Genomic DNA, 26875 nt, shown 5'->3' with positions numbered 1-26875 from the left:
TGAATGCGTGATTTGATGTGCTTATCCCTTCACTCGACAATTCCCACTCAAATTTTTCAGACTAATAGACGCAATTGTTCAAACATCTTAACATCTTTATTAAGCAAATAACATTATAAATAAAAAAAAGTGCATAGAAAAATTAAACAGGTTTAGAAATATGTATACAAATATTTACAAACTCAAGGTTTATTTATACATGGTAACAAAGACGTAAATTTAAAGATCACTTATTTCCTCATTTGTATGTCTTTTACACTTACTTTAAAATAACCCTACTATATATATATATTTATATATATATATATATTCATACATATGTGTGTATATATAACATACAGCTTTCTTAACAGATTCTGGGAGAGATGGTCTTGATAACTTAAGGTTTTAACTAGTGCTTTGCATCCTTCATTGCAAACACACACACACACACACGATGACAGACGCATCCACAAACGCACATACACATCAGCACTACAGGACATTAAAACCAATCTACACTTAAATTATCATCCTCTCTTTTTGCATCAGTATTCCCAAACATCTGTGTTAACAGCTGAGGTAGAATCCTTGCAAGGAGTTGGGAGTGACTCTGCTCTTGTTGTCAGATTGTTGTTTGACACAAGTTAATCTGGGCTCCATCCCAGTGATTGGACATGCAAGAAAAAAAAAGGGGGATTAAGATCAATGCAAAATATGGTGAAATTTTCTCTTGAAGTTTGAAGAGAAGGGGGGGGGGTCATGGGTTTGGGGAGGCAAACAGTGGTCACATAACTGCTGTGGCTAATTTTAAGACCAACAGTAATCTATCATTACAAAAAATAAAGTAAAAATTACTCTTTAAAAATACCTGCTTTGGAGCAATTTTTTGTCGAAAAGGCTTCAATATGAGACCCAAATGCCCCCAAAAATGATTCAAGTAAATTAATGAAACAAAGGACATTTGTAAACAAAAAGAAAAAACAATAGATACATCGGGGGGGGGCTCCTACAGCATTATACTGCCACCATTTATCCACAGCATGACCTTTTACCATTAAAAAATATAAATCTCAATACGAATAAATACAACTACAAATTTGAACAGTGTGTGATTTAGATTAGCCTCGTGAGTGACAGCGCTGAACATAGAGTAAGAACATTAACATTATTTAAAGGTGCTGAATAGCTCCAATTGAGACCGAACGTTTTCCGCAACATAATCACTCTGTTCTGACAAGCCTGCAGCAGGAGCCAAATTAAAGACGGTCAGTGGCGATGCTTTATACCAGTGCTCTCTCAATTAACAAATAAGCTCTAGAATGTTTCACAAAGACGAAGGTAATTTCTATGCTTGATGGTCGCTTGTGTAAAACTGTACAGCAGCAAAGTCTTATTGCATTCAGTAATGAGCATCTGCCATTAGTAATAAAATATATTTAAAAAACAAAAACAAATTCACGTTTCAATTTTGGCTTGTGTAGTGTTAGCTACATAGATGAGACATAAAAAATTGTCATAAAAGACAAATTTCTGTCTTTATAAACATGACACTTATTGACTGAAACCGTTAGATGATATGCTTTTTGAACATCGACACCAAAAAATATAACACTAAGTTTGTTAAAGAATAACGAATAACGAACTTAGCACGCTGCAAATAAAATTGGAGTAGAGCTGGAGTGCATAATGTAAAGATAAATGGTCTCAGCACGACGAATATACAGTTAAACGATTCCTGATCTGCAGGACAGCTTAGATCCAACTAAACTTTACAGACCTCTGAAAGCTTAGCACCACGTTTGCTCTATTATTCATGAAAACAAATAAGTCTTAAAATAACCATTATTAACAAAGTGAGAAGTGTCAAACAGAAAATAAATCACAAATAAAAAGTTTGGGTGAATTTACAGCTCAGGAACTGATTTTTCCACTACACGTCTGGGGCTGTTTTCATCACTAGGGGATGGAGCACTCATGAATAAGAGTGTACTTTTGAGTACATTCCTCCCCACTAAAGAAAAATAATTCAAACAGATAAGGCTTGGCGTGTGAATTAAAGACATGTCATCCATACTGACTCAGGAACGCCCTACGTTTCAAAAACCAGGTTAAATGTTATATTTGTAAGGAACACCAAAACCACCTCCTCCACAGACCGAAGTACCTTTTGAACATGTGTCAAGACAAAACTTAATTCAAAAGTTAATTCACTTTCTGTGTGGGCTCTCCTCTCAATGGACAAATATTCTGGAAAGTTCTCATAGTGGCTAATTCCCCTGATGTGCACACCGCCCTTGGCCTCCCCAAACCCAATCCAGTGCCGTCTTGATTTAAGGCTTACAACTAAAGAGGATCCTCTCCTCTTTGTATGAGAGATGCCTCAGTTGAGGAAACGGCGACAACGTCGGGCCCCGCAGTTACAGCTGAGTTTGTTACTGGCATCTTCAATGGGAAACTTGTAGTCATAAGTGAGTTCCTCCCCTCGGTAGATCTTCCGAAGTGCAAAGATGACTATATGCTTCCGGCCTTCGACATTGATTACTCTTGAGTAACAGTTAGGTTCACAGGAGTGGTTGATGAATCTCGCAGCATTGCCATGCATGGTTGCATCCACCACATCAAAGTCATCGATACGGAACATGTAACACCCAATGCCCTGCAAATATATACATAAAAAAAGAAGAAAATTTAAGCTGTGGAAAAATCGACTCCTCTCATTTAAAAGCTGTGGTTGTCGTAGATAATTATCATAAAAACAATCAGACGACGACCTCACCTTGCCATCATAGAACTTCTCCCTTTTGTCAGTGAGCACCGAGCGGATGACAATGCCTGCATATTCTATCACCATCTCTCCTGCTTCAATGTTCCTCTTACAGAAAAGACCACGCCCATGGATGGCAGACCTGCAACAAACAAGCAAAGCGTCAGAACCAGTTACTGTATTTGGGAATCTGGATGCCTGAGAAAATAGTATTATGGTGTGTCAACTCTATCATAGAGCAAGAAAAGGCACAGGCTCAAGCAAGATGTAAATTAACAATGTTCTATTATATGATATGTCTAGTAATAACTTCATATTATTAAACAATGGTAGGGAATAGACAGTTCAGAATTAAACTATTACTACTAATAATGATGTATTACTTCAATAAACATATCACTGTCATGATAAAGTGCACTTTGATATACCATTGATACAATAATCCCTTGTGCATAAGCGCATCGACACGCACAACTTCATCTCAATGTAGACTTTTAGTAGGTAGTCACGTGATACCGTACGTGCATTCTATTGGCTGGTGACATCCGGAAATCTGACTACACCCATATCACAACACAGCCTTCATAGTTATTCTTTGTGTTTACATACTGTATATTTAGTGTACAATTTTTAAAATCCTAATATCTTCTGGGTTATTATTGTGATGCATCTCTGGATAGCACCCAGAGAGTTAATTATAAATTCTTTTTGGAGTTGCTCATTTGAAATTAACTGCAGCCATTCTTAAAAGAATCCAAGAGCGATTCTGCAATATTTGACAGCACTCTACCTAAAGATGGCAGTAAGACTACACGGTACATTTCAACAGATTATTACTCAGAGGTCATGAGTATTACTCACTAAAAATGTCAACAGTCTGACTATTGTCATGTGTCATTTGAGGGGGGTTTTTTCCTATAAACTGAATGGATACAAATATTCCTCACCTTTTCTTAGTCATTTTTAAAACTATGTGCGTAAGTGTGTAGCATGCACATCAACAGGAAAATATTTTTAGCAACTTTCTATTTCTATATGAAACTTCTGGAAAGTATTTTAGCAATTTTACTTCATAAATATTATATATTTTAAACACTGATAAAACTGAATGAATGTTGTTGCAATTAAAATGTCATTAAGCATCAGATGCATGACTCAAATGTTCTTATGAATACTTTTGCAACTAATTTTAAATTTTAAGTACAAATAGATTACACTTATTTTTATATGAACAGCTTTTAACTCATTGATTTGACAACCTGTCTTATTCAATATATATCAGTCATATCATTAATGGATTTTAACTGGAATACTTCAAAGTCAAAACCTGGAACCCTACAACTGAACAGATTACACGACAACTTTTGTGTGCATGTTTGCTCTCCTTTCTTTGATTTAAACCTTCTCACCCTGAGGTGAAAATGTAAGAAATTGAGGTCCAGAAAGACAACGATATGTAACTTCTTGTTTGATTCACTATGAACACATTTTGAAAATGTAGGACTGTGCTGACCTGTACACGCCGACAGCCTCCTTGGAAGTCCTTTCCAAATGCCTGAAGCGCATGGCCATGGGCAGCTCCAAACTTGTGGCCCGTCTAAAAGAAACAAAACAATTATTTTACTAAAGATTCAGGCATTATCAAACAAACTTACATACTACAGATGTAATTTGATACAATTTAACAACACATGTCAAGTCAAAAATGATCTTTCTTTTTCTAATGAAACAGCAAGACATTTCTAAAGATCACATTTTATCACTGGAAAAAATCTACAATCATGTAAAGACGGACCTTGTGGACTTCAAGAGAACCTCATCTTCCTCATCATCATAGGGCCCAATGTCAGGAAGCTGTCTGTGCTGAGAGGCCAGGAAATTGAAGATGTCAAATGTGGATTTTCTGTTAAAAGGAAAGAAAAATTATATCAGTTCTATGCAGGTATAGATGCATTCATCAACTTCATAGTTTTGTTAAAACTGATGCATCATTTATTTGTTTTGGATAATTTTACTCACTGAAAATTTTAAAATTAAGTTATAAATAGGATAACTATCAATAATAATTTAAGTTTTTTTTGTTGTGAGATATTTAAGGCACAGCGACAGTAATGGCCTGACAAACCTAAGGTACAGCTCAGAGCGGGCACAGCCACTGGGATTTACTGGAAGATCATCTTCCTGACTGAACTGTTTGAAGAAACGGAAGATATGCCGCTGACAGCGATGGGCTCCTAAAAGTTGCTCAAGTAAGAACATCACTGTATCATGGACCAGGCCCAGCATGCTGGTTCCAGTCATTCGCTGACAGGACAGAGGTCTCAGCCTTGCGATCGCTCGGGCCTCCTGCACCCCATCTATAACTGCCCTCCAAGCCACTGAAGGAATAGTCAAGAATCATATGACACACAGTCAATATAATTTGCCACAATTGCTACAGAATGAACATTTGACATTTATTTTGTTATTGGAATAAAATGTCTTCTTATATTTAAGGATATCTGTCTTTAGTAATATGTCATACCCTCAATGTTGTCTGCCTCTACACTGAAACCATCATCGCTGCTTATTTCAAATATGAGGTGTGGCTGATCTTTGTTGGTTGGATAGTCTTCATCCTTATCTGAAGGTGGTGACTCATCATCAGAGGTAGAAGCAGCACCTAATAAACACAATTATTAATGTCAGTCTAATATTAAACATGACCACAGCAAAGTGAGGATGTGAAGTGAAAGAGCACAGAGAAAAAAGTTGAATTTTACAGAAAAGAAAATGCAAAGAAAAGTTTAATTATGCGTATGTTTAAATCATAAAACTCAACAGTACCTGAGTACTTATTCCAGTCAGTCAAGTTGCTGTGACCCACTGGTTCCCAAGCATATTGTTTACCTTGTTCGCAATGAGATATTAAATCCCCAGGCTCTGATCTGAGGAAGAAAATATAGAATAAGTTTGTCAAACACTCCCTTGGTAATCAAAACCCTTTAATGTATAACAATTTTGTGGCTGGGATACATTTTTTCTTAGATTACCATGTACAATTTTTACTAAGGATTTTTAACGGTAGTATGTTTTTGCTAGTTAAGTCCATTTTAAACAAATGTCAGATCTAATATTAGATATCTAATGACTAGAATGTTTTTCAGGCTGCTCAAATCCATAAACTGTTGCTTTTCTTTGACACTTGACCGATAAAGAAAATAGTTGCATAAATAATAAAATCTTACCCAGAGCTGTCAGAATCATCTATATGCTCCTCCTTTAACTCATCCAGATTCAGTATTCCTTTCACTGTCGGTGTCTTGATGCGGACACCCGAAGCCCGACTGGAGACGCTCGGAAAAGTAGGTCTGTGCCGCTCCTCATCTTTGATGACTGGCTCTGGTTGTAGGAAGTCACCTTTAGATTTCTTTGTGACAATGCGGTCAGAAAGCGATGATACTCTCTTCATGCGAACATGGGTACGAGGACGGGGTGGAGGAACTGGTGTTGGGGTTGGCGATGGAGAGCGAGGCACCACGGAAGTGTTGGGTTCAATCAATAGGCCCGGTGGCAAAACCAGTGAAGAAGGACTTAGTGTTCGAAGCCCACTCCATTTGGGGGTGTAGTTACTTGCCATTGCTTGATTGATAATTGCTTGAGCACTTTCTACAGGAGTCGCTTGAGGATTCTCAATTTTCAAAGGAGGCTGCCCTGAGGCTCTGGAGGTTTTCGATTTTTTGGATGCACTTGAATCCTTTTTCTTTGACTTTTTTGACTCTGGAACACTTCCATCTTTGGATGTTTTTGCACTTTTCCTTGGTTTCTTCTTGTTTACAGAGGCCACTGCACCATTGTTATTGTGAGTCAACAGCTGCGTAATTGTAGCTGGGTTCTGAACAGCTGGAGGAACTGATGGAACTGCTGTTGTTATGTTGGCCACAGCTGGTGGAGCATTCAAATTACCAGCTGCTGCTAGTGTGGCTGAGAGCGCATTGCTTTGTAAAAGGCTGGCAATCTGAGTGACACAGTTGTAAGACGGGGAGTTAGGAGAGGGCAACTGGAAAGTATTACTTTCTGGGTTTTTCACAAAGATCTGGCCAAGTCGGTTTACCAGCAAGACGTGTGGTGTTGGATCTACATTCGGACCTCCCACCTCCTTCACAGTTAGAATAGCATGTCCTGGTAAAGCCTGGGGAGCTACTGGCTGTTGAGGTTCTAGAGCTTGCCTGGGTGCAGAAAAGTTGATGGAAATTGCGTGGCCCGGTGTGGCGTCCTTTTGAACGGATGGAGAGCTGTAACCATTTAAGATCACAGGCGTTGAAGTGGTTTGGACGGGTGTTTGAGCCACTGAACACTGCGTTGACAGTCCAGAGAGAGATAATACTGATGCAGAGGAGGAAAGGATGGTAACAGCTGTCGAGACAATTGGCTGTGTTTGTGTTGAGAACATGGGTAGAGGAAGAGTTCCACAAGTTCCTCCTGGGGTACCTGATAACAAGGGATCATTTTGTGTGGAAACATTTATCTGTACTTGTGTCATGTCTTTGATCGAGGTCAATTTAGTAGACAAAGGCTCCATGGCTGTCGACTCTTGTGAGGATGTTACTGGCTGAAGTGTGATACTTGCTAGAGGAGGCTGACTAAAACCTCGTAAAGAAGAACACATTTGCAGAGAATCAAAAAAGCCACGAGAGGGGTTTTGCAGCACAGTAGACATTAAAGGGGATGGCTGAAGAAAATCCAGCAGAGTACCTTGACTGTTCACATCAGAATCCGCTGATGGGGCCTCCTCTGAATTAGCCGTCACGCTGTTCAGTGACACAGCAGAACCTTCATTTGATAAGACGTTGCTGCCGTCAGGCTGTGAGCTCGTGGGTTTACAAGCTTCTGACTGCTGGTTCTCAAGCAATGTGATTCCTTCAAAAGGAACCAAATCAGGTAAATGTTGACTCACGTTACATGTTTCAAGAACAAGAGGTGTTCCAGATGTAAAACCTACTGTAGAACCCTGGAATAAGTCCTCTGAATATGAGGTCTCAGGCACGTTTGTGAGTAAGGTAGGGACAGCATCATGAACTGGGATAGGAAGCACAGTTTCCTGATTTACTAAAGAAGAGTCAGGACTTTGCTCTTTGAGTGCAGATTTTATGGAAAAGTGTGGAGAAGCAAATCCTGTATTGTCTTCATTTGAATGCCTTGTGTCGTGGGATTTAGGTGGATCATGAGGTGTACTATCTGTAGGTCTTTTGCTGGCAACTGAGATGGCACCTGTGGATGGATCAATGAGCTTATCATTGGATGACGCTTCAGAGAAAAGACACTGAACAGCCTGTGTTTCTTTCAAAATTTCTAAGTCGTGGATATTTTTATTTAATTTTTTGGCTTGTACTTGAGACTGACCAGAACCCGCAGGTTTTTGTGCATCATTTTTAGTCACTATACTTGCATCGCTCTCTGCACCGTCATCTACACCATCCAGCTGAGCCATAGGTCTGGAAGAAGGTGAAGAGGGAGATTTAGAATGATCTTTTGATCCAGGACAACTGACAATTGTGCGCGAGAAGTCAAAATAGTGCTCCATATCATCATCGGAAGAAGTGTTATCTAAGTCATCCCTGGCTGAGGCTGCAGACCGGGGCAGGTTGGCGACAAGAGGCTTCCTCTTGTGCACCTCTTGGGTTCTTCCCCAAAATTCCTCCTGATCATCACCTTCCACAACTATTTGGCCCTCACAGTTCATGGCGACGCCCTCATTCAGGAGTGTCTCTTCAATCTCCAGTTCTGTCCTCATCTCTTGGCTGACACTAATGCTGGGATCCTTGTGGAATGAACTGTAGGAAAACTCTTCTTCCTTCCGCTGGTCCAAGTCTCCCTGTGGTGATGTGCCATTTGTTGGTGAGATATCTTCAGGTTCTGGTGAAGCTAAGAAGTTGTGAGGGACCTCGACTGAGTCTGATTGGCTCAGATCAAATGACAAACGAGTTCTGGGTAACTGTTGTAGAGATGAAGACAAAGACAGACTTTGAGAGGAAAAACTGCTTGCACCGTCCTGCCAGTTGGACTGAGGAAAGAAGGATGAGGTACAATGGGTCATTGATTTCCCAGGGCGAACTAAGGAAGAACTTCTTCCTCCAGTTGAGCGGGATGATTGAGAATTTATCAGGTTGTCTGCAGCAACATGTGGGAACAGCGGAGAAGTTGGAAGGGAAGACTTTGCAGCACGAAGAGTAACTGGTCCAGTCAGCGGGCCAAGAGGAGGAGGGGACACATGACTGCGAGGGCCCGTAGTTTGTGAGTGTGGTGTGTGGCGACGGACCCGACGGGTCTCATCCAGATCACTTATTGTTAGTATGTGATGGGGTTTCAGTTGGGTAAGTCCTAAGAGAAAACAGAAATTGTGTTTTTTCAATGGATCAAAATATGTTTGGTTACTAGGGTTAAATACAGTAATGATCACCAAAAGATATCCTGAATTTATATTTTACCTGGGGATGGAAGAGGTCGAGACAATCCTCCAGCTGGTCTCCTAATTAAAGAGTAACTGGGAATCTTTGGCCTTGCCCCATGATCTGACTTAGATGGGGGTCCTGGGACGACACTTTCCTCTGTTAGGAGTTGGGGTTCTGTTACCTCAGTCTCTGGTTCAGACGCTAAAGATTTATAAGAACAGTTTATGAAATCATTACAATTTTTAAATTACAATAAATTCTTTTGCAAAGCACTCTAGTTTTTGAGCAACTAAATACACACCAAGTAGAGGACAAGGGCTGTGGGCAATGGTGTGATTGTCTCCATGGTCTGGCATATCCTCAACAGGCTTCTCAGGGACAACAGGACGTACCTCTCGGACTGTACATCTATACCTGCACCGGCGTAATGGATTAACTGTACTCCAGTACCAACGCGAACACCTGAAGAAGGAAAAAACGAAGTTTTAACAGTGCTTTAAATTCCATTTTGCAATTGTTTTATTTCGAAACGATAAAATACAACTTACTGAAAACCCACAGGACATAGTTTTCCTTTGATAGCTGAAAGTTCTGTCAGCACACCCAGACTTTCTATCAGTAAGGAACCTGTAGAGTCATAGTGGTGACACCAATATTTAGCTTTTTATATAGTCACAATAGAAAAATGCAACAAGGCAACTGAAACCAGCTGAAATGGAACTGCTTACCAATCATCACATTGATTAATTCTGGTTCCAGTCCAGTCAGAAACTTTCTACGGAGGCTGATTCCTTCAAAATCCACATAAACCCGTCGGTTTACTTCAAACTGTTGACCGCTTATCATCTGTCCAACAAAGGAAAACCAATGATAACAAGAACCAAGGCGGTCAGAGACTCCAACATCCCGCGACTTACCCTGACCCAGGGTAGGTCAGGGTACCCTGAAAGTAGTACCTGACTGGTGCATAAACTAGTGCATATGGAGAAGGCCAGTGTGAGTAAGACCATAGATCAAAGCTAATGCATAGGTAGATCAACGAACGGACGAACACACAAACAGTGACAATCGCGATACATCGTCGCTTTGAAGCGGGATGTAATAACTCAGAATCAACTTGTGAACCTCAAAACTGACATTGTAAGAGATAAATTGGAAAATCAGAATTTACCGTGCCACTTATGAGATGTCGGTGTTTGTAGCAATACACCTTCTTATCATCCTGGAACACACAGTGACGGAAGCGGGCGCACATAAAGTGATAGTTGCTTTGACAAGATGTCAAGCAGCAGCCCACTGTGGCACCTGTCTTATTGCAGCGCTCACACCGCTAAAGCAGAGATGGGATTGATGGCAGCAGTGCATGAAATAAACAGAGCCCAAGAGATCAATGATTAACAACTTTTTCCTCTACTTGAAATTATCAACAATTTCAGTTTTCATGCAACAATCGTTTGGAGGAATACGGATTAATAAACAAACAGGAAGACCAATTTATAAAATAGATTGATCACTAACCATCAAACGGCCCCTTGTGACAGCACTGTGTACGTGGAGCAAAGAGCCATTTTCTTCTTCAAACACCTCAGCCGACCACAGACAGCAGTTGACATGGGCCCATTCATTCTGGCCCAAGTACAACAACCTGCCTGCTTCCTATGCAACAACAACACAAAGGAATTTATTACAAAATGTGAAGTAATAAATTAATGATTTATTCCCAGTATTATTGAGCAGTTTACTCAAGTAGATAGATAATTACAGCGAATATTAAATGCATTAACTTACATTAGGTTTGAGGTCTCCATATTTTTGGCACAAAGAACATTGCCTCACATCATCTTTTGCCCATCCTGTGTCTAAATCAGCTTTTGAAAGCTGTCCCCTTTTCCCTAAATAAGTGCACAAAAATGAACATTACACACTGCAAAAACAACTTGATATTGGCAATTTCATTCTCTTTGTCACTAACTATTGTTTTGAAAGTATTACCTTTGGGCCCAACAGCCCTGCTAGTTTTAAAGTGGTTCAGACTTGTTGGTTCCCCAGACATCAGAGCAGCTGTCTCTTCTTCCTTTATGTCAAAGGTTTGTCCATTGTCCTCCTGCAGGAGTCCAAGTGGCACCACGGCTGAGATCCCCTCCCTCTCCTGCCACTGAGCATAAACATGCTCCGTTGTAGGAGGCTGAACAGCATTGGACAACATCCCCCTAATTAAGGAAAAATTCAGGAATTCAAGTCAATAAAGTTTACAATAACAATAAAATTACAATAAAATTGTAATTCAAAGTAGGGCTTTTCATTAATTTAACCCCAAATACTTTTTCCTTTATAGTGACTAAAAAATGTCCTAAGACTACATTGCACCTCCAGCACAACAAATACACAATTGAGATTGTTGGTTATATGTAGAATTTACTGAGTTTACAACGTAAGCAGTGCCCGCAAAGTATTTTTAAAAGTAACAAAGGCCAGTAAAGAGACACAATCACTCACCTCGGTAAATCTTTGGTACAAGGGTTCCACACCTTTGGATCTTGGCTGTTGAACCAATTAAATACCTCCTCAAGGAGCTAAAGAGAGGGTAACAACAACCCATTAAATGATCACACACCTACACTACTATGACAAAGTTTTCCAAAATCCCCCCAAAAATCCCATGTTTGAGAACACAGATGCCCTAATACTGGAAAAATTGTATATGTGATGACGTGGACAGACCATAGCCCCTATCCTAATAGAATCACATGAAGATCACCCAAATTCAGATATGCCCAAAAAGAAAAAAATATCACAAGCAACATGAAGAAAACAATGGCATGCGTGTTTTTTAGGTACTCAGGAAAGAGAGGGCATTAAAATAAAGTGTTCACAGATGATTCTACAGAATCCCTGCACTGCCGTTAAGGCCATCACCTTTAAGTAGTAGGAGCGTGCCAGGGCAGTGGGTCTCTGTTCCTCTGGAAGGTCCTCCTCTTGCTCAAGTCTCTTTCGTACCACTTGAACGACATCTTCATGGAACATTTTCTTTTGGAAAAAAGTATCAAATTGAAACCTGTTATACTCTCCTCATCACTGTATAACCATGATAACCATATTTTTAGAAGTTTCTTTCAATAATGAATGGGTGGCATGATTCCCAGCTAGAGGCTGAAAACTCACCAACGTGGTATAGAGGCCTCTGTCAAACTTCTTGCCAACAGCTCGGAGGTCACAGGCTGGCTGTCCTTCCGCTCCATTGTCAGTGTCAACCAACTTCTCACACTGCAAGTGAAACAGAGAATGTTTTATACATTGACCATAACAGGGGACACCTGAGAAATGTAAATGAAAGGTAACACATTCTATAACACCTGCAAATATATATTTTTTAATTTGCTGGTGTTGATTTGTCATGGTACATTTGATTACTTCGACAAAAGTTGAGTTACCTGTGAGCAGGCAACAAGGTGCTGGGTGAGAGTGGAAGAAAGCAAGCAAGCCAGCACCTTCTCCACCCCAGCCCTGAGCTCAATGTAGAGCAGCTCTCTCCAGGCACTGGGTTGGGTCACACTGCACGGCCGACAGGAATACACCACACTCTCAGGCAAACTGGACAGGATCTCATACAGTTCGTCTGAAATAGTAACACAGGAAGTTAGCTACGAAGGTTTAACAAAATGCATTCTTAATTAATTTTTCTGCAATTTAAAAAAAACTGGGCCAATCAATCAAAACATATTTCCATAAGACCATGTACACTACTGTGTGTGTGTGTGTGTGTGTGTGTGTGTGTGTGTGTGTGTGTGTGTGTGTGTGTGTGTGTGTGTGTGTGTGTGTGTGTGTGTGTGTGTGTGTGTGTGTTTGTGTGTGTGAGACACAAGCAGGGCGCGACAAAAAGGGCAATAAGTAGTTTCATGCATTTTCCACCTTCACTGGCATTAATCTTTTCCTTTGTGTAGTTGTAGGCCATGCAAACAAAGCTCAAATGTTCAATAGTAAGAACAACGAACGTCAATGTCATCACTTCCTACTTTCATAATCAGTAAAATGAAATAAAACATCACCTGTCAGATCCTCACACTTGGCGTGAACCCAGTGGTTACAGGTGCCACACTGCATCATCTGACTGTCATAGTCATTATCCTCATAGCACTTGAAGCAGATTGGACAGAAGTTACCTTAAGAGAGAAAGATTTGTTCAAATGAGATTAGTCAACATGGATGGTGTTGGATTATATTCAAGAGGAAAAACCATCTAAAACTCTCAAGACTTAATCCTCACCAAGTTCAGAAAGTTTTGAACAGTCTGGACAGAGTCCTTTGTCGTGGTTCCAGTCAGTGTCCCAACTCTTCCCTGGTGTGACACCACAACTTTTACACCTGATGCACGCCACACAAACCTGGACAGAAACCACAAAATGAGGGCTTGTAAATAATCTATTCGAGCCTCAGATTGCTTACAATAATCATGTTTGTGTTTTTTGTTTTCTTTTTTAAATTGAGCCTACCCATGCTTTCCTCTTCTTGTTTTGTTTTGGATAGTTGGGTCCCAGACATGAAGCATGATAACAGTTCTGGCATCGTTCACACTCCAACAATGGCTGAGATAGACATGAACATTTCTTACTGAACTACACTTTTGCTGAGAAGTAAAACGAGGAAAACAATCAGGAAGCTGTACCTTTGAGTGCTTGTTTCTCCTGCCACACACATGACAAAACTTGCAGCGACGACAGCACCAGTTTTCCTTGTTTTCCTCAGAGGGGCGTTCAGCAGATTCAAGGCAAAACAGGTGGAAAGGCTCACAGCATACTTGGCAATATATCATCTGTGACACAAAATGTTGAGAACACAAACTTGTGAATTTGAAAATTTCTGGATGGTGACAATTCAATTTTTATCTGAATCATTGGTTCTGTTTTACAACAGAAAGTACACTCAGTCAAAAGTGACATAAAAGGATCCTCTCTTTCCATTTAAATAGAGACAAATATTTTTTACTACTTACCTCATGTTGCCCTTTACTGGCACACAGAAAGCAAACATAGGGTGGCATGAGTGGCGCAGATGTTAATATACTTAAACCACCCATATTCCAGACAGTCTCCAAAGTGCAGTCCTCCTAACAGGTAAGACAGGAGAGAATTCAGAGCTTGTAGTAATCTTTACATGTAAAACTTCTGTTCATAGTTTAACTGAGCCATTACATGATGATATATTCTCTACTATGAAGTAGAAACAATATGCAGAGTTCTGGAAAAAATTAAGAGAACACTCCAAATTTTCATTAAATCAGTATCTATATGTGTATGGTGGCATTTCAGTCTACTGAGTTCCAACAGAAACACACCTCTTTCTACATAACAAGATAGAATCAGAAAATAACCACACCAAAAACATTGGAAAGCTTTGGGTGTGGAAAACAAAAAGTAAATTCTGGCTTTACTGGGACTGGAATACAAGAGCGTCAAAATTGCTTTTATCCTTAAAATTTGAAAGGAGATAGTTCACACGAACAAGGTTGAGCAACAGACACCAGGAACAACAAGGCAACAGACTGGCAGAGCGCAAAAATAACCCCCCACTGACTGGAATGACCGCCATCTCATTTGAATGTGACTCAATAACTGGCATCCAAAAAAAAAAGGCAAATGGCTGCTGGGGTGAAGTGCACAGCAAAAACAAAGTTTTTAAAAAAAGGGCTTGTCGGGGGGGGGCTGAAGTTGTATAGAGCTGGAAAAAGTCCCTTCATTATTATGACAAGCTAAGAAGAGCCAGGCTTAGGTTTGAAGAGAACCATAAGAACAGCTGAGAGAACCACATTGGACTTAAGTAAGGTCATCAATTTTCACGACTCCAATATTCCGCTAATAGTTAAAAGGAAACCCAGAGAGGCCTATTAGCCAGTGTCTGGCACCCACTGTGAAATTTGGTGGAGGATCAGCGATGATCTGATCTGGGGGTGCTAACAAAGCTGGAATTGGTCATAATCGTCTTGAGAAATGCAAAAATCAAGTATTGTACAAGGTTATTCTGGAAGAAAACTTTCCTTCTGCTGTTACGCAAATGTTTCTTTTATTTCAACGCACACCTATGAATAGTATAATCAGAGAAATTGATCTTTTTACAGTGTTCTCTAAATTATTTTCATGTATGAGCTGTATGATCCTGCACTATATTTTTTGGGATACTAACAAACCAATGATATCTACTGTGCAATTTACATCTCAATGGTCAATTTACTACAGTGTTAAAAGATTAAATATGTTTTCTGAAGAATTATTCAAAGCAAATGTAAATATGTTTAATCTCATTTAATTTGCAATACATAGCTGTTTTTAAAGAACAGAAATTACATAATTGTCACCACTGAACATCATAATATCTGTAAGTGTATAAAATGTGTGTATAACATATATATAACACATGTAAGGTGCTTTTACAAGTAACCAACCTTGAAGTCAACCCTGATTTTGTGGGTAGGTTTGGAACATTCCACATCTCTCTGTTCAAATCCATGGGCCAGGGCAGCCAAGACACTGGGAGGAGTCTGTTCCAAAGGACCCTGGGAAAAAAAAAAATTCAACAAATGTAGCCAGTGATGTCAAATCGCTTTCATCTACAAATTATCAGCGATATCATGGATACTCTTTACATGTGTTCAATGTAGATAGAGTACTGCTGCTTTGTGTGTTATGAGGATACTACTTTGATGCAAGAGTAGGAGAAAAACCAATGTGAGATCATATTTAGATAAAATTATTCTTATTGCAAGATGAAAAAGACAAAGGTTTGGAATTTTCTTGATTTTCCAGTCTGTCAAAAAATAAATAAATATTTTAACTAGGGCTGTCACTTAAACGCTTTAATTAGATTGATAACGCTGCAAATTAAAACGCTATAAAAAAATAACGCAATTAATCGTGAGTGGCAAGTCAATGCGCAAGCATTTTAAATTTGGCCCATTGACAGACACGTAGGCTGCAGTACCACGCCACTTCGTACCTGCGCCACTAGTCAAAAGCGGGGTGACTGACAACAGAGATGGACGCGACACAGGAGAGCGAGGCAAGCCCACTCGCACCTTTGGGCGGAAAGTTTATTTATAAAAAGAACAAAGACGGAACTGTCAACAAAAACGTAGTGATTCTGCGCTGCCAATCTGCGCTGTGGACGCCTCCGTCAGTCTGCCCCAGGGCAGCTGTGGCTACAGAGGGTAGTTACTATCACCAAGTATGAATGAGGAGTGAATGAATAATGGATCCGATGTAAAGCGTCTTTAAGAAAGCGCTATAAAAATCTAATCCATTACTATTATTATTATTTGTACCTTTTGTAAAAGAGTATTTTCATATCACCGAAGCAGCTCCAGCCTACACATCATTTAAATGCAAAATATGTCAAGGACACAGAGTTGAACGTTAGCTTACTCTTTTAAAGGAAGAGCCTGTTGGCATCTTGCTATTGATGTTGCCTTATTTAGAGGCATCTTATACTATTCATTTTGAATTGCTGTATTGAGTCAGCTTTAGTATTCACTTTGATTGAGGGTCTGCTTATGTGCCTATTTGAGACTCAGTCTTATTTTATTTCTAAATTTTATTTATTTTATTTAACTGTATTTGCACTGCGGGCGGCACGGTGGCGCAATGGTTAGCGCTGTCGCCTCACACCACGGCGGACCCGGGTTCGAGTCCCGCTCTGTGAGGAGTTTGCATGCTCTCCCCGTGTCTGCGTGGGTTCTCTCCGGGTTCTCCGGCTTCCTCCCACCTCCAAAAGCATGCGCTTCAGGTTGATTGGCCGTTCCAAATTGCCCGTAGGAATGAGTGTGTGTGTGTGTGTGCATGGTTGTGTGTCTGTGTGTGGCTCCGCGGTGCACTGGCGTTGTGCCCGGAGTGTTCCCTGCCTCACGCCCTATGCAGCTGAGATAGGCTCCAGCTCCCCCAGACCCGCAGCGGCGGATACAGCGGTGGTAACCTGAAGATGACTGACTGACTGTATTTGTATTGTATTTTTGAGAAATGCACCTGGCCTAATTGGTTTGCTGATGTGCTTGGCCTTTTTTCATTTATAAAACACACTTAACCAATAAAAATGTGGATTTCAAATCTTCTCTTCTTGGTGTATTCTATTTATTAGTCATGCACTACAATTTTGTAATGTCCTAGATTTCAAATTATTTATTTGGGGGCCTTTAGCAGGTATGAGATTAAAATGAGATTTATTAAAAGTAATTACAAATCCTGTAATTAATTAGATTAATTTTTTAATCGCCTGACAGCACTAATTTTAACCCTCAAAGTAAATCATCAAGGCTGATTCATGCTTAATGCAGGAATAAATGTAGTCTTGTTAAACAGAAAAGGTTTTTCATATAATGTCAAACATTCATGATTAGGCAATACTGTAATTGCATTTCCCACATGACTATTTCCATACTTTATGCTATTGACTACCAATTCGCTATAATGTTCTTATATAGCAGGAGTTACATTCATCCAGGTGACTTGTTTTTTCCCTCATTACAAATTATGTAATCACTGCAGTCTAGTGTCATTCTGACTGCAATTCACAATGGAAAATACTTTGGTAGTTGTGTGTTACTCAAACATACAAATGTCAGTGTTATTGACAGTACCAATAACCTCCTCTTTCACCGGGGAGGCACGTTGGTAATGGAACCACATGGTATATCTGAAACTGCTAAAATACTGATGTATATTTACTTTTTTAGGAAGTGTACATTATGGATGGCACTGCCCATGTTACAGTGGTATGGTTATGCAATGTGTAACATGTCACAACTATCAGCCATGTGGTCTACATGATGCCCTACACATGAACTCAGAATTACTCACCTTCTCAGGTTTACGTCGACCGGGTGGCCCACGATGCGAACTGGACTTTCGCTGTCTTACTTCGTCATCGGAAATGTCTCCAAGGAATCCATCCAAAGACACAAAGTCTGAAGAAAGGAAAGCAAATAAATCTTAAATTAAGCATCATTGCATAAGGGCAGATACACTGTTACTGGAAAATTCCCCAAATTCAAATAAATTTGTGGTTGTAATAAAAGCAATAATACCAATACTAATTCACAAGAGTGTTAATTTACCTTGACTAAAGCGGGATCCAGCACCCCTTCTCCTGGATGGTGAAAAAGAGCTTTGGAAAGCTTTTTCATCAAGATCAGAGTCGTAATCCACCAGGTCAAAGTAGACACGAGGTTTCACAACACGCTTTGGCTGCTTCCTTAGTGATGGACTGTGGCCAGATGGTGAATCACCCGCACCATCATTCCCCTCGTCATTACTGGAGTGACCCCCACTAAAAGAGGATCGCCGTCGTTTAAAAGAACCTTTGAAAAAAGGAAAGGCGTGTCATTGAGTTTCTGATTGTTTGTAAGAAAGCAACATGAATTCTGGACAGTTAAATTCAAAGTTACTTTTGGGTGCTGCTCGTCCACTGAGTCTGCGTGCTTTTCTCTCTTCAATTTGGTCACATCTCTTATATCTTAAGATTAAAAAAAGACATTTAATTATTAGTTTTCCTTATTTCTAAAGATTGTAACACTGTAACCATGAGTTAGAGTAAGCGCAAACTTAACTTACACGCAACACTGCCGTTTGGTATTGGGACCACCAAACTTTGGTTTGTCAAGGCAGTTAATGCACCTGCCACAATCTTCCTCGTGGTTGCAGCCTTTGCAAACTCCACACCTGCGAGACCGATAGCCAAATGGCCCGAGACCTTTCCGCTTCACAAAGCTTGTTGGCTTCTTGACCTTGGTTACCTTTGGATCTGACAACTCCGGACTGTCTGACTCAGAAGGAGAGCCAACATCTGGAATAGCAAAAAACATTTATTCAGTAGCCAAGTTCTCATTAAATCCTCATTATATTTTTTTATTGACTTTAAATAGGCTTGAATTTATTGTGTGTAAATCAAAAATCTAAATAACAGGCTGATGGACACGGTTTACAGAATCAGTGTGAATTGATAAAAATCCATTAATCATCATTTTCATTACTGTTGTATTATTCTGATCCGATGCGTTTGTCTGAAAAGAAATAATTCAATTTCTCTTCAATTGTAACCCGTGCCTCATTAAAAAAGCTGATATCAGTACTAGCAAAATTCTATAAGCATGTCAAAAAAAGTACACAGTTATTACCAAACATTTCTTGACACTTACCTTTAGTGACGTCTGATGGGGAAATGCCAGTTCTTTCATGAAGAGGCAAGGCACTAAGCCGAGGAATATCATCCGGCACTAAGGCCCGAGGCTTCCCCAGCACCACCGATGCAGCACGACACACATGCTTTATACGGGGACCTCCTGCTCTGCGGAACTCCTGGCACAGCGGGGAGATGAGCTGTGGCTAAGGAAATTTAAATGATTAAAATCTGATCAGGAAACATATACAGAACAAAAGAAGATGGAATTATGGTGAATTATATTATTATTGGTCATAAATTTTGGCGTAATACACCAAAAAGCACAGGCTGAGAAAAACAATTAACGTTGATTACACCAGTGACAAAAACAGGGTTTACAGGTGGATCGATTTTCATCATGGACCTATTGATTTTTGATCTTACTTGGCCTTGAGCAGATTCTGTCTTGACAGGAACATCAGCATCAAGCTGAACCCTCTGCTTTCTCCTTTGTCTCTTACTCACATCTCGAGACCTGGCACCAGTTGGGCCAGATAACAGCTGCAGGTTGAAAGGCAAGAAAGGGACATCAGTAAAAACATCTGACAATTACATCATCCTATATTAATTACTATCAGCTAGAACTGTGTATTTTTATAATAGCTCTTATAACACGGTTATATATGTTTTAACTATTACAATCTTAAATGATAGCTTGTGGTGATGGCGTCCATACCCCAGATGATTTAAGATGTTTCTGCTGGTCAATCTTAATGAGCTGGACTTTGGCTTTCCTGAGGAGATTCAACATTCTTTTATTTGCACCAGTGAGACGTCCTCTTTGTGAAGCTCCCTTCTCTACAGGTCCAAGATAGTCGCCTTCACCTGCACCAGACAGTCCTGACCGGGCCTCCCCTGTAAATACAGTCATATATAATTATGTTAGTTTAGCATTTAGTAATTTGGTGATTCTGAATAATTATAGTTACCTAAGTGAAGTTGGATGTCTTTCCCAGCTAAATCCTCCTCTTTATCATGCTGAAATGCAGGTGACTTGGAGTTCATTGTCCGAACACACACGGCAACTTTTCTCACCACCCCAGGGGAATCTAGGTCTTCAATCTTCAGCTTGGATTTGTCTTTCTCTGTCTTGGTATTCCTCTGCCTGAGGCTAATACTCATGGCCTCATCATCGAGTCCCTCTGCTAAATCAACAGGAGGCTGAGGTGGTTTACTTATACTATCCATCTCCGTTATGTTCTTGCTTTTGGGAAGATTCGACTGGGCCTTCTTGAGCCTTTGATATATCTTGAGATGTGCTGTGTGCTTCTTAAACTGAGGGGAAGCTTTCTTTTTCTGAACATCCAATAGGTCAGTAGCTATTCCTGTGGGCTTATCCAGTAGTGTTGATAAAATCAGATCCTCACATTTACTTTCCGGAGTTGTGTCCAGTGTATACACTTCTTCACTTGACTCTTCTGGCAAGTGCCACTTGAAACTAGAATTTTTAAAAAGAGAAGACTTAGTTTCCGTTTTATCCCTTTTTCGCTCAGGAAACAGGTCATCAGCTATATCAAGGCTGTCATCCAGGTCCTGGGTGGAAAACAGGTCATTATCCAACTGAGCTTCACTTAATATATCCTCTTCGTCAACTGGGAGGATCGGTGATATCGCTCTGCCTATTCCATCGTCTCGCCTTTTCCCCGGGCGCATTTGCAATCCAAGCTGTAAACCCTTCTTCGGAGAGTTTCTTCGAGGCAACACTGACATACCAGCATCATCCATAAACCTTTGTGGAGTCTTGATCACTCTTGAGGATCTGGCACTTACGACTGGCATAATGAAATGTTTGATGTTTTTCACAAATTTTGATTTAGCAGGGTGCTGATTTACAGCGTGAGCTTGTCCTCCGTCAACTAATGTATCTGTTTCTTCTTGCTTCACACTGTCTTTTTCAAGCCCAATTTCTATCATCTTAGAGATTATTTTATCTTCTGGCTTTGACCTTGTAGACCCTAACAACTGAAGACATGACTGTCTCTTTTTGTACTTTTTCTGTATTCCAATAAGTTTGGAGCCTGGCATCACGGTGCTTGTGGCCAGCGGGGTGGAAATGTCATTCTCCTCTCCTAGAATTTCCTGACTATTTTCAGATAATTTAAGTGGAGCAAATTTCCCATCTCTGCCCCTGTATCTGTGTTTTGGACGTTGTCCAATCAACGTTTTACGCTTCTTTTTAACATTTTTGAGAAACGTATTTTGTAGGCACTGTGTGTTTGGATCACTCACTTGACTTTCTGGTATTGTAGGTTGACTAGCAATCAAATGAATGTCTGTTTCCTCTTTTACTGGTGACTGTATCTGTTCTTCGACTGACACAGAGTCCTGTTTTGTTTCTGACGGAGTAACTACAGTTTTTAAAAGCTGAGTATTTTCACTTAGCACAGACCCTGTGTTGGTAGTTTCAAAAGTATCAGACTCTGTATTGACAGCAGATTCTGTGTTGGCTGCAGATTCTGTGCTGATCGCAGATTCTGTGGACCCAGTGATGTCCAAAGATCCTATGTTCTCCACAGATCCTGTCATGTCCACAGATTCTGTATTTTCTGCTGCTTCAATGCTGTCTGAAAATTCCGTGTTGGCAGTAGATTCCATATTGACAGCAGATTCCATGTCGACAGCAGATCCCGTGTTGGCATCAGTATCAGGAGAAACAACAGCCTTCTTCCTTTGAATGGGCCTCTTTTTCCCTGTTTTATTATTCCTACATCTTCTAATTTTCGAAGGCACAGTCAGTGGTTTGGCCTCTTCTATCTGTGGTTCTATAGCACTAGCAACCTTCTGTGGGGAAACTTCACCTGGCAGTGACTGGTGATCACCAACAATGCTTAAGAAGTTGCTATCAGGAATTTCAGAGGAGTTTCCACTGGTTACCGGTGAGGGGTCCTCAGTCAAAACCGGTTGAAGCATTTCAGAACATCCAGATGTGCTGGAATCTGTAGTTGAAGCCTGAGAAGGATCTTCAGTGTGCCTTTGTATAGTATCCTTATTCTTATCTTGTGGCCTCGTTCTTAATTTCCGTTTTGGAGTGGTAGCTGGTTTACGATTGACAGACTTTGATAATGGAGTATCCAAACTTGATGTCCTTCTTAGTCGCCTTACTGGTTTGGGATCAGCAACCAAACACGATGGTTTACACTCAGTTATTTCACTTAGCTCAATCAGAGCATCCTCGTTGTTTTCAGACGTGGGACTAATTTGCTGAATTAAAAAGGCAGGCTTTGAGCTTTTATGCTTCCCAGGAGAGGAAACCTTTTTGATCTGAAGAGGTGGAACAACTTTCCCACAATCTATTTTTGTCATCGTGCCAGGAACTGTTTCATTTATGTTTTCCACTTCAATTTCCACCTGTAGAGTAGACTTTTCCTCAAATGACAGATTGGATTTGTTTTTGGAGCCCTTCTCATTATTATCCATGCTTTTGCTCCTTTTTGAGCCAGCTTGCTCCACTTTTGACTTTTTAGCCATCTCCTTCAAGCTTTTGTTGACGCTGGTGTCACAAGATGTAGATTGAGCAACTTCACTCAATGTGTTCTCTGTTACTTGGACAATGTTTTCTGCACATTTTGCATGACTTTCTCCTTCCTCCAATGTTAAAGTCCAGATATATTTTTTCCTTTTTTTCTTTCGAGTAGAGTCCTTCGCACTGACTTGAGCATCATATTTTGGATTTTTGACCTTTCTTAATAATAGACTTGGGACCCTCGTTTCCTCAGTTTTCAACGGCAACTTGTCAGATAATTCCACAGTTTCTGTGGATGATGGACTATCATTGTTTTTCACTGTGACATCTTTATTCAGTCTCTTGCTTTGCCTTCTTCTGTCACTTCTCACCAGTAACTTGGCCTCAACTGTTCTAGAAACCTCTGATTCTACCATAATGGCATTACTTTCTGGTTTTGTTCCACTGCCTGAGACTCTTTTAGACGGGTTGGTGAGTGGGCTGGTGACTCTGTTACTCCTGCGAATCACTTGTTGATTAACTTCAAAAACTTGCTCTGTTTCCTTCTGCTTTATTTTTTTTATATTTGTTTTTGGCTCCACCGTCCCACAGTCCTCCACAGCATCAACTTGTTCTTCACATTTTCTCTCTTTCAATTTTTTGTCATTAGTCCCCTCTTTGGTGCTCGTCTGACACACAGATGATGTATTTGAGGCAGATCTCCCACGCCTTCTTGTAGATACAGTCCCAACTTCTTTATTATCCGTTACACATTTATCCTCATCTGGCTCCGTTTTTAATTTGACATGAGAATTTGAAATTTGGTTGCCTTGACAGTCCTTGCCTTTAGGCTGATCCTGAATTTCTTTCATCTTCAACTTCTTTGCACATCTTTTATTAGGCTCCTTTATACGTTTCATTTTCTTTTTAGCCACCAACTTTATAGTAATCCTTGGTGTTACTGATGATTTTGTGGACTGTCGATCCATAGCACTTCTTCCTTTCAAACCTTTCTTGGAATCCTTTGCAGTTTTTGCTTCAGGAGATGAGCTGCATATTTCCTCCAAAGATTTAACATCTTTTAAAGGATCAGGAATAGAAACAGCTTTTTCCATCTCTGCTGTTTTAAGCGGTGGCTTCTCACTTCGCCGTTTAGATTTTATGTTGACAGGATCACCTTAACAAGAAACAAATATATACATATAAACTCAATGAATTACACCTTGGGATATACAGTATAAAGCATGTATCTACTAAACACAAAACTGCAATAAAAAGATCCCTCTTATCTTGGGGTGCGTAATAATTCAAACTTTAGCTTGTGGTTTTATTCATAATAGACCTTAAACACATAGTATGCCGTGTAATATATATGCTCACCTTTGGAGGGATTTTGTCGCAACGATGCACTTCCTTTGGAGCTTTTTTGCTCTGCTTCAAATCCTCTGAAGTCATCTCCCTATACGATAGAGAAAATAGGTTATTAACATTAATACTAATGACACCCCTCTATCGGAGGCTGCCGAAGTATGAGTGTATACACTTACTAAATCTATAGTATCATTTTTTTTTTTTAAATGCATGGCCTAAATTGCAAGTTCTTCCTCGCAATCGGATCTGAGCCCAGCATGAAGATAATTTTTTTTTACAATCTCAACATAAGAATGCACCTGTATTTTACCATATGTGATAGACAAGTCATAAACAGGTTATGCAGTTAACAATTTAAATTACTAACAACGTACAATTGCTCTCATTTTCTACTTATTCTGGTCAAATCTTTTCATTCATCTCATCTAAGCATAAATATGAATAAGGCCTGCACCAATAGAAATTACCATTTTGGGGGATGTCTTAAAACTTTTTATTGAGCAGATGCACATAATACAATAATAGAATTTATTTTATTTGTCGCCTAAAAAACCCCCGAAATCCACGTTGGAATAATCAAACATGTGAAACGGTGTGGATGAACATTCGCACAGCCTACAAAAAAATACAGTGAAGTAGGAATGTCATTATTCCCCGCCAAGTAACGTTTGTGTAAAACTTGCAGCTGTGTCATAAAATATTTTTTACTACAAAGTTGACTCCATGTGTACTTGTTGAGAACTTTTAATTTTACTAAGGTTATAACTTGCCTTGGCACACTTCACCACAACCATTTAAACATGTCGTGTTAAGTGACATGCGCTAGCACTTAGCCGAAATCTGTCTACAAAAAAAAAAGATACCAAGCTGAAATATGTAGCAAACATTAAAATGTGAGAATATATAATTTAGACAAATAAATAATTAAAATAAAATGTGCATGCTGTCTTATTAAAACTAGCTTTGCCGACAACTCTGCCTGCATCTGGATAGCGTATGAAGACGGAACAGTTAGCATGTAGCCACTGTGCAGGGTACAGAGTTGCTCGTCCCCCGTTCTTTGTGTTCTTTCCAGTTAGCCAAATGCTAACTTACTCCGGCCCAATATCGAAAGGGCCAGACATGAAATAGCGTTACTTCCGAGCTCTGTAAACACAATAGCATACGAACTGCCTTTTTAAGAAACACGATATAGTTATATTTATTCCGCTAACATTTATCTCAACTGACACCAATTTAGCGAAAATTGTTAATCAACTTAAACTCCTTCACTACTTTGTTGAAGTGGTGTGCTGTTTTGTGACTGTTACATGTCACGGAAAGCTACACTATGCTAACATTTGTTAGCATGTAATGTTAGCTTATCAGGCTTGACGCTAAAGTTAACGTTAGCCTAGCAGAGGGATGTTGACATTTCACCCTGGCAGTAACCATTCACACTGCTGAGGACAACACTCATTCTTATACATTTAACGATCACACAAGTGAGAAAATGAAATAAAGATACTAACTCCTGGGTCGGTTTGGGACCTCACCTCTTCACTCCCACTAGAGCTGTATCCAGCCTGGCCAATGATCTTATGACTCGCCTCTATTCCAAGTAAGCGCAAGTGAGACTGGTCTTCGTTTAACGAGAGAACCAGGTTTGCGGGCCGTGGCCCTCCGTTAGTCACATCATCAGCTTCTAACCCTGATCGTCCTAGTTGCCATCGCTTCTCTGAGCGCAAACGACTGCGGGACGACCAAGGCCGACCGGGGAAACGACCTCTGGCCGTCGCGGTTCCACCTTGGCCTCCTACGGCAGCCGCGGTTGCTGATCCGCATCCCGCTGCCGCCATCATTGCTTGAACAACAACACAGACCGACAGCTAGTAGCTTGAGCTGAGACAAGAGGGAAGGCGCGAGATGGGAGGGGGAGGCGCAATGTTTCACGGGAAACTGAGTTTTTTCGGTGACACTCAAGAAGAGAGATTGGATTGACCTCTGTTGGTGAATGTTTGAACATCCATAAACAAGTGCACATATATTACCTTACTTATGTTAAAAAAAATTAGATTTTTTTTTAAATTTTAACCACAGTGTAAAAAAATAAACGTTTTAACTACAAATAATTCTTTGATACTCTACATCTCATCACAATAGATGTTAGTCTCACTCTTTGCTGTCGCCAAAAAAGCGCTGACTGCCAACATAAAGAAGAGAAAATAAATTTAGAAATTGAATAAATTCACCTCTTACACGATTAAAGTGATTCAAGAGCACCCAAAAAAAATCAGCTGAACTTGCTTTAGGTTGGTGGAAGGCATTTCACCTCTAATCCAAGAGACTTCAGAAGAAGTTTCAAGCAACCTAAAGCATGTCCCGTCGATTTTTTTTTTCTTATTGATTTGCCTCAAGCTGGATGACTGAGAACATACACAGACAAATATCACAGTGCTTAACTAGATAAATACTTTATTGATTTCGGAGGAAAGTTATGCTGTACATTCATTTTGTGTATTCATACATGTGGCTTGATCACACCGGATGTGAAATAACTGTCCCTTTCTGCTAACAGGTCGACGTTAAATATATGTAATTCAAATGCTGCCGTATCTTCTAATTACCATTGTAAATATTCAATAATAATAATAATAATATAGGGAACTTTTAAAAGATATGTTGAAAATACTTTTTCCACAATAC

At 39.9% G+C, this 26875-nt stretch overlaps 1 protein-coding gene across 2 annotated transcripts; it reads right to left on the bottom strand.

Moving 5' to 3' along the window:
* Positions 1 to 135: 135 nt before the first annotated feature.
* kmt2bb (lysine (K)-specific methyltransferase 2Bb) lies at positions 136 to 26031 on the bottom strand. 2 transcript variants are annotated; one of them, XM_068324635.1, is made up of 37 exons: positions 25726 to 26031; positions 24200 to 24278; positions 20307 to 23996; positions 20054 to 20232; positions 19762 to 19878; positions 19355 to 19541; positions 18771 to 19002; positions 18605 to 18672; positions 18275 to 18517; positions 18018 to 18124; positions 15614 to 15724; positions 14168 to 14281; positions 13841 to 13987; positions 13668 to 13760; positions 13442 to 13559; positions 13224 to 13337; positions 12609 to 12793; positions 12340 to 12441; positions 12094 to 12204; positions 11674 to 11750; positions 11170 to 11387; positions 10966 to 11069; positions 10696 to 10833; positions 10349 to 10507; positions 9906 to 10023; positions 9726 to 9804; positions 9479 to 9639; positions 9214 to 9378; positions 5974 to 9106; positions 5573 to 5673; positions 5271 to 5408; positions 4872 to 5124; positions 4542 to 4649; positions 4260 to 4343; positions 2759 to 2888; positions 2324 to 2638; positions 136 to 631 (listed from the first exon to the last, which is right to left on the bottom strand). In XM_068324635.1, the coding sequence occupies exons 1-36, from the start codon at positions 26029 to 26031 to the stop codon at positions 2363 to 2365; spliced, it is 11745 nt and encodes a 3914-aa protein (XP_068180736.1). In that variant the 3' UTR covers positions 136 to 631; positions 2324 to 2362. The 2 variants fall into 2 exon arrangements, with proteins under 2 accessions (XP_068180736.1, XP_068180735.1); XM_068324634.1 differs by having other exon boundaries at positions 136 to 2638.
* Positions 26032 to 26875: the final 844 nt, after the last annotated feature.

Source organism: Antennarius striatus, chromosome 9 (genome assembly GCF_040054535.1).
Source record: "Antennarius striatus isolate MH-2024 chromosome 9, ASM4005453v1, whole genome shotgun sequence".
Taxonomy (NCBI): Eukaryota; Metazoa; Chordata; class Actinopteri; order Lophiiformes; family Antennariidae; genus Antennarius; species Antennarius striatus.
Note: the sequence above shows the minus strand (reverse complement) of the source record. Positions and strands in the feature narration are given on the sequence as shown.

What these genes read in the sequence shown, in the direction of transcription:
- kmt2bb (XM_068324634.1), bottom strand. Translation starts at nt 26,031, where the DNA reads ATGATGGCGGCAGCGGGATGCGGATCAGCAACCGCGGCTGCCGTAGGA. An exon ending in GCGACAAAATCCCTCCAAAG is followed by an intron (nt 23,997 to 24,199) that starts GTGAGCATATAT and finishes TTTCTTGTTAAG; the next exon opens with GTGATCCTGTCAACATAAAA. An exon ending in AAATCAGGGTTGACTTCAAG is followed by an intron (nt 14,282 to 15,613) that starts GTTGGTTACTTG and finishes CTTACCTGTTAG; the next exon opens with GAGGACTGCACTTTGGAGAC.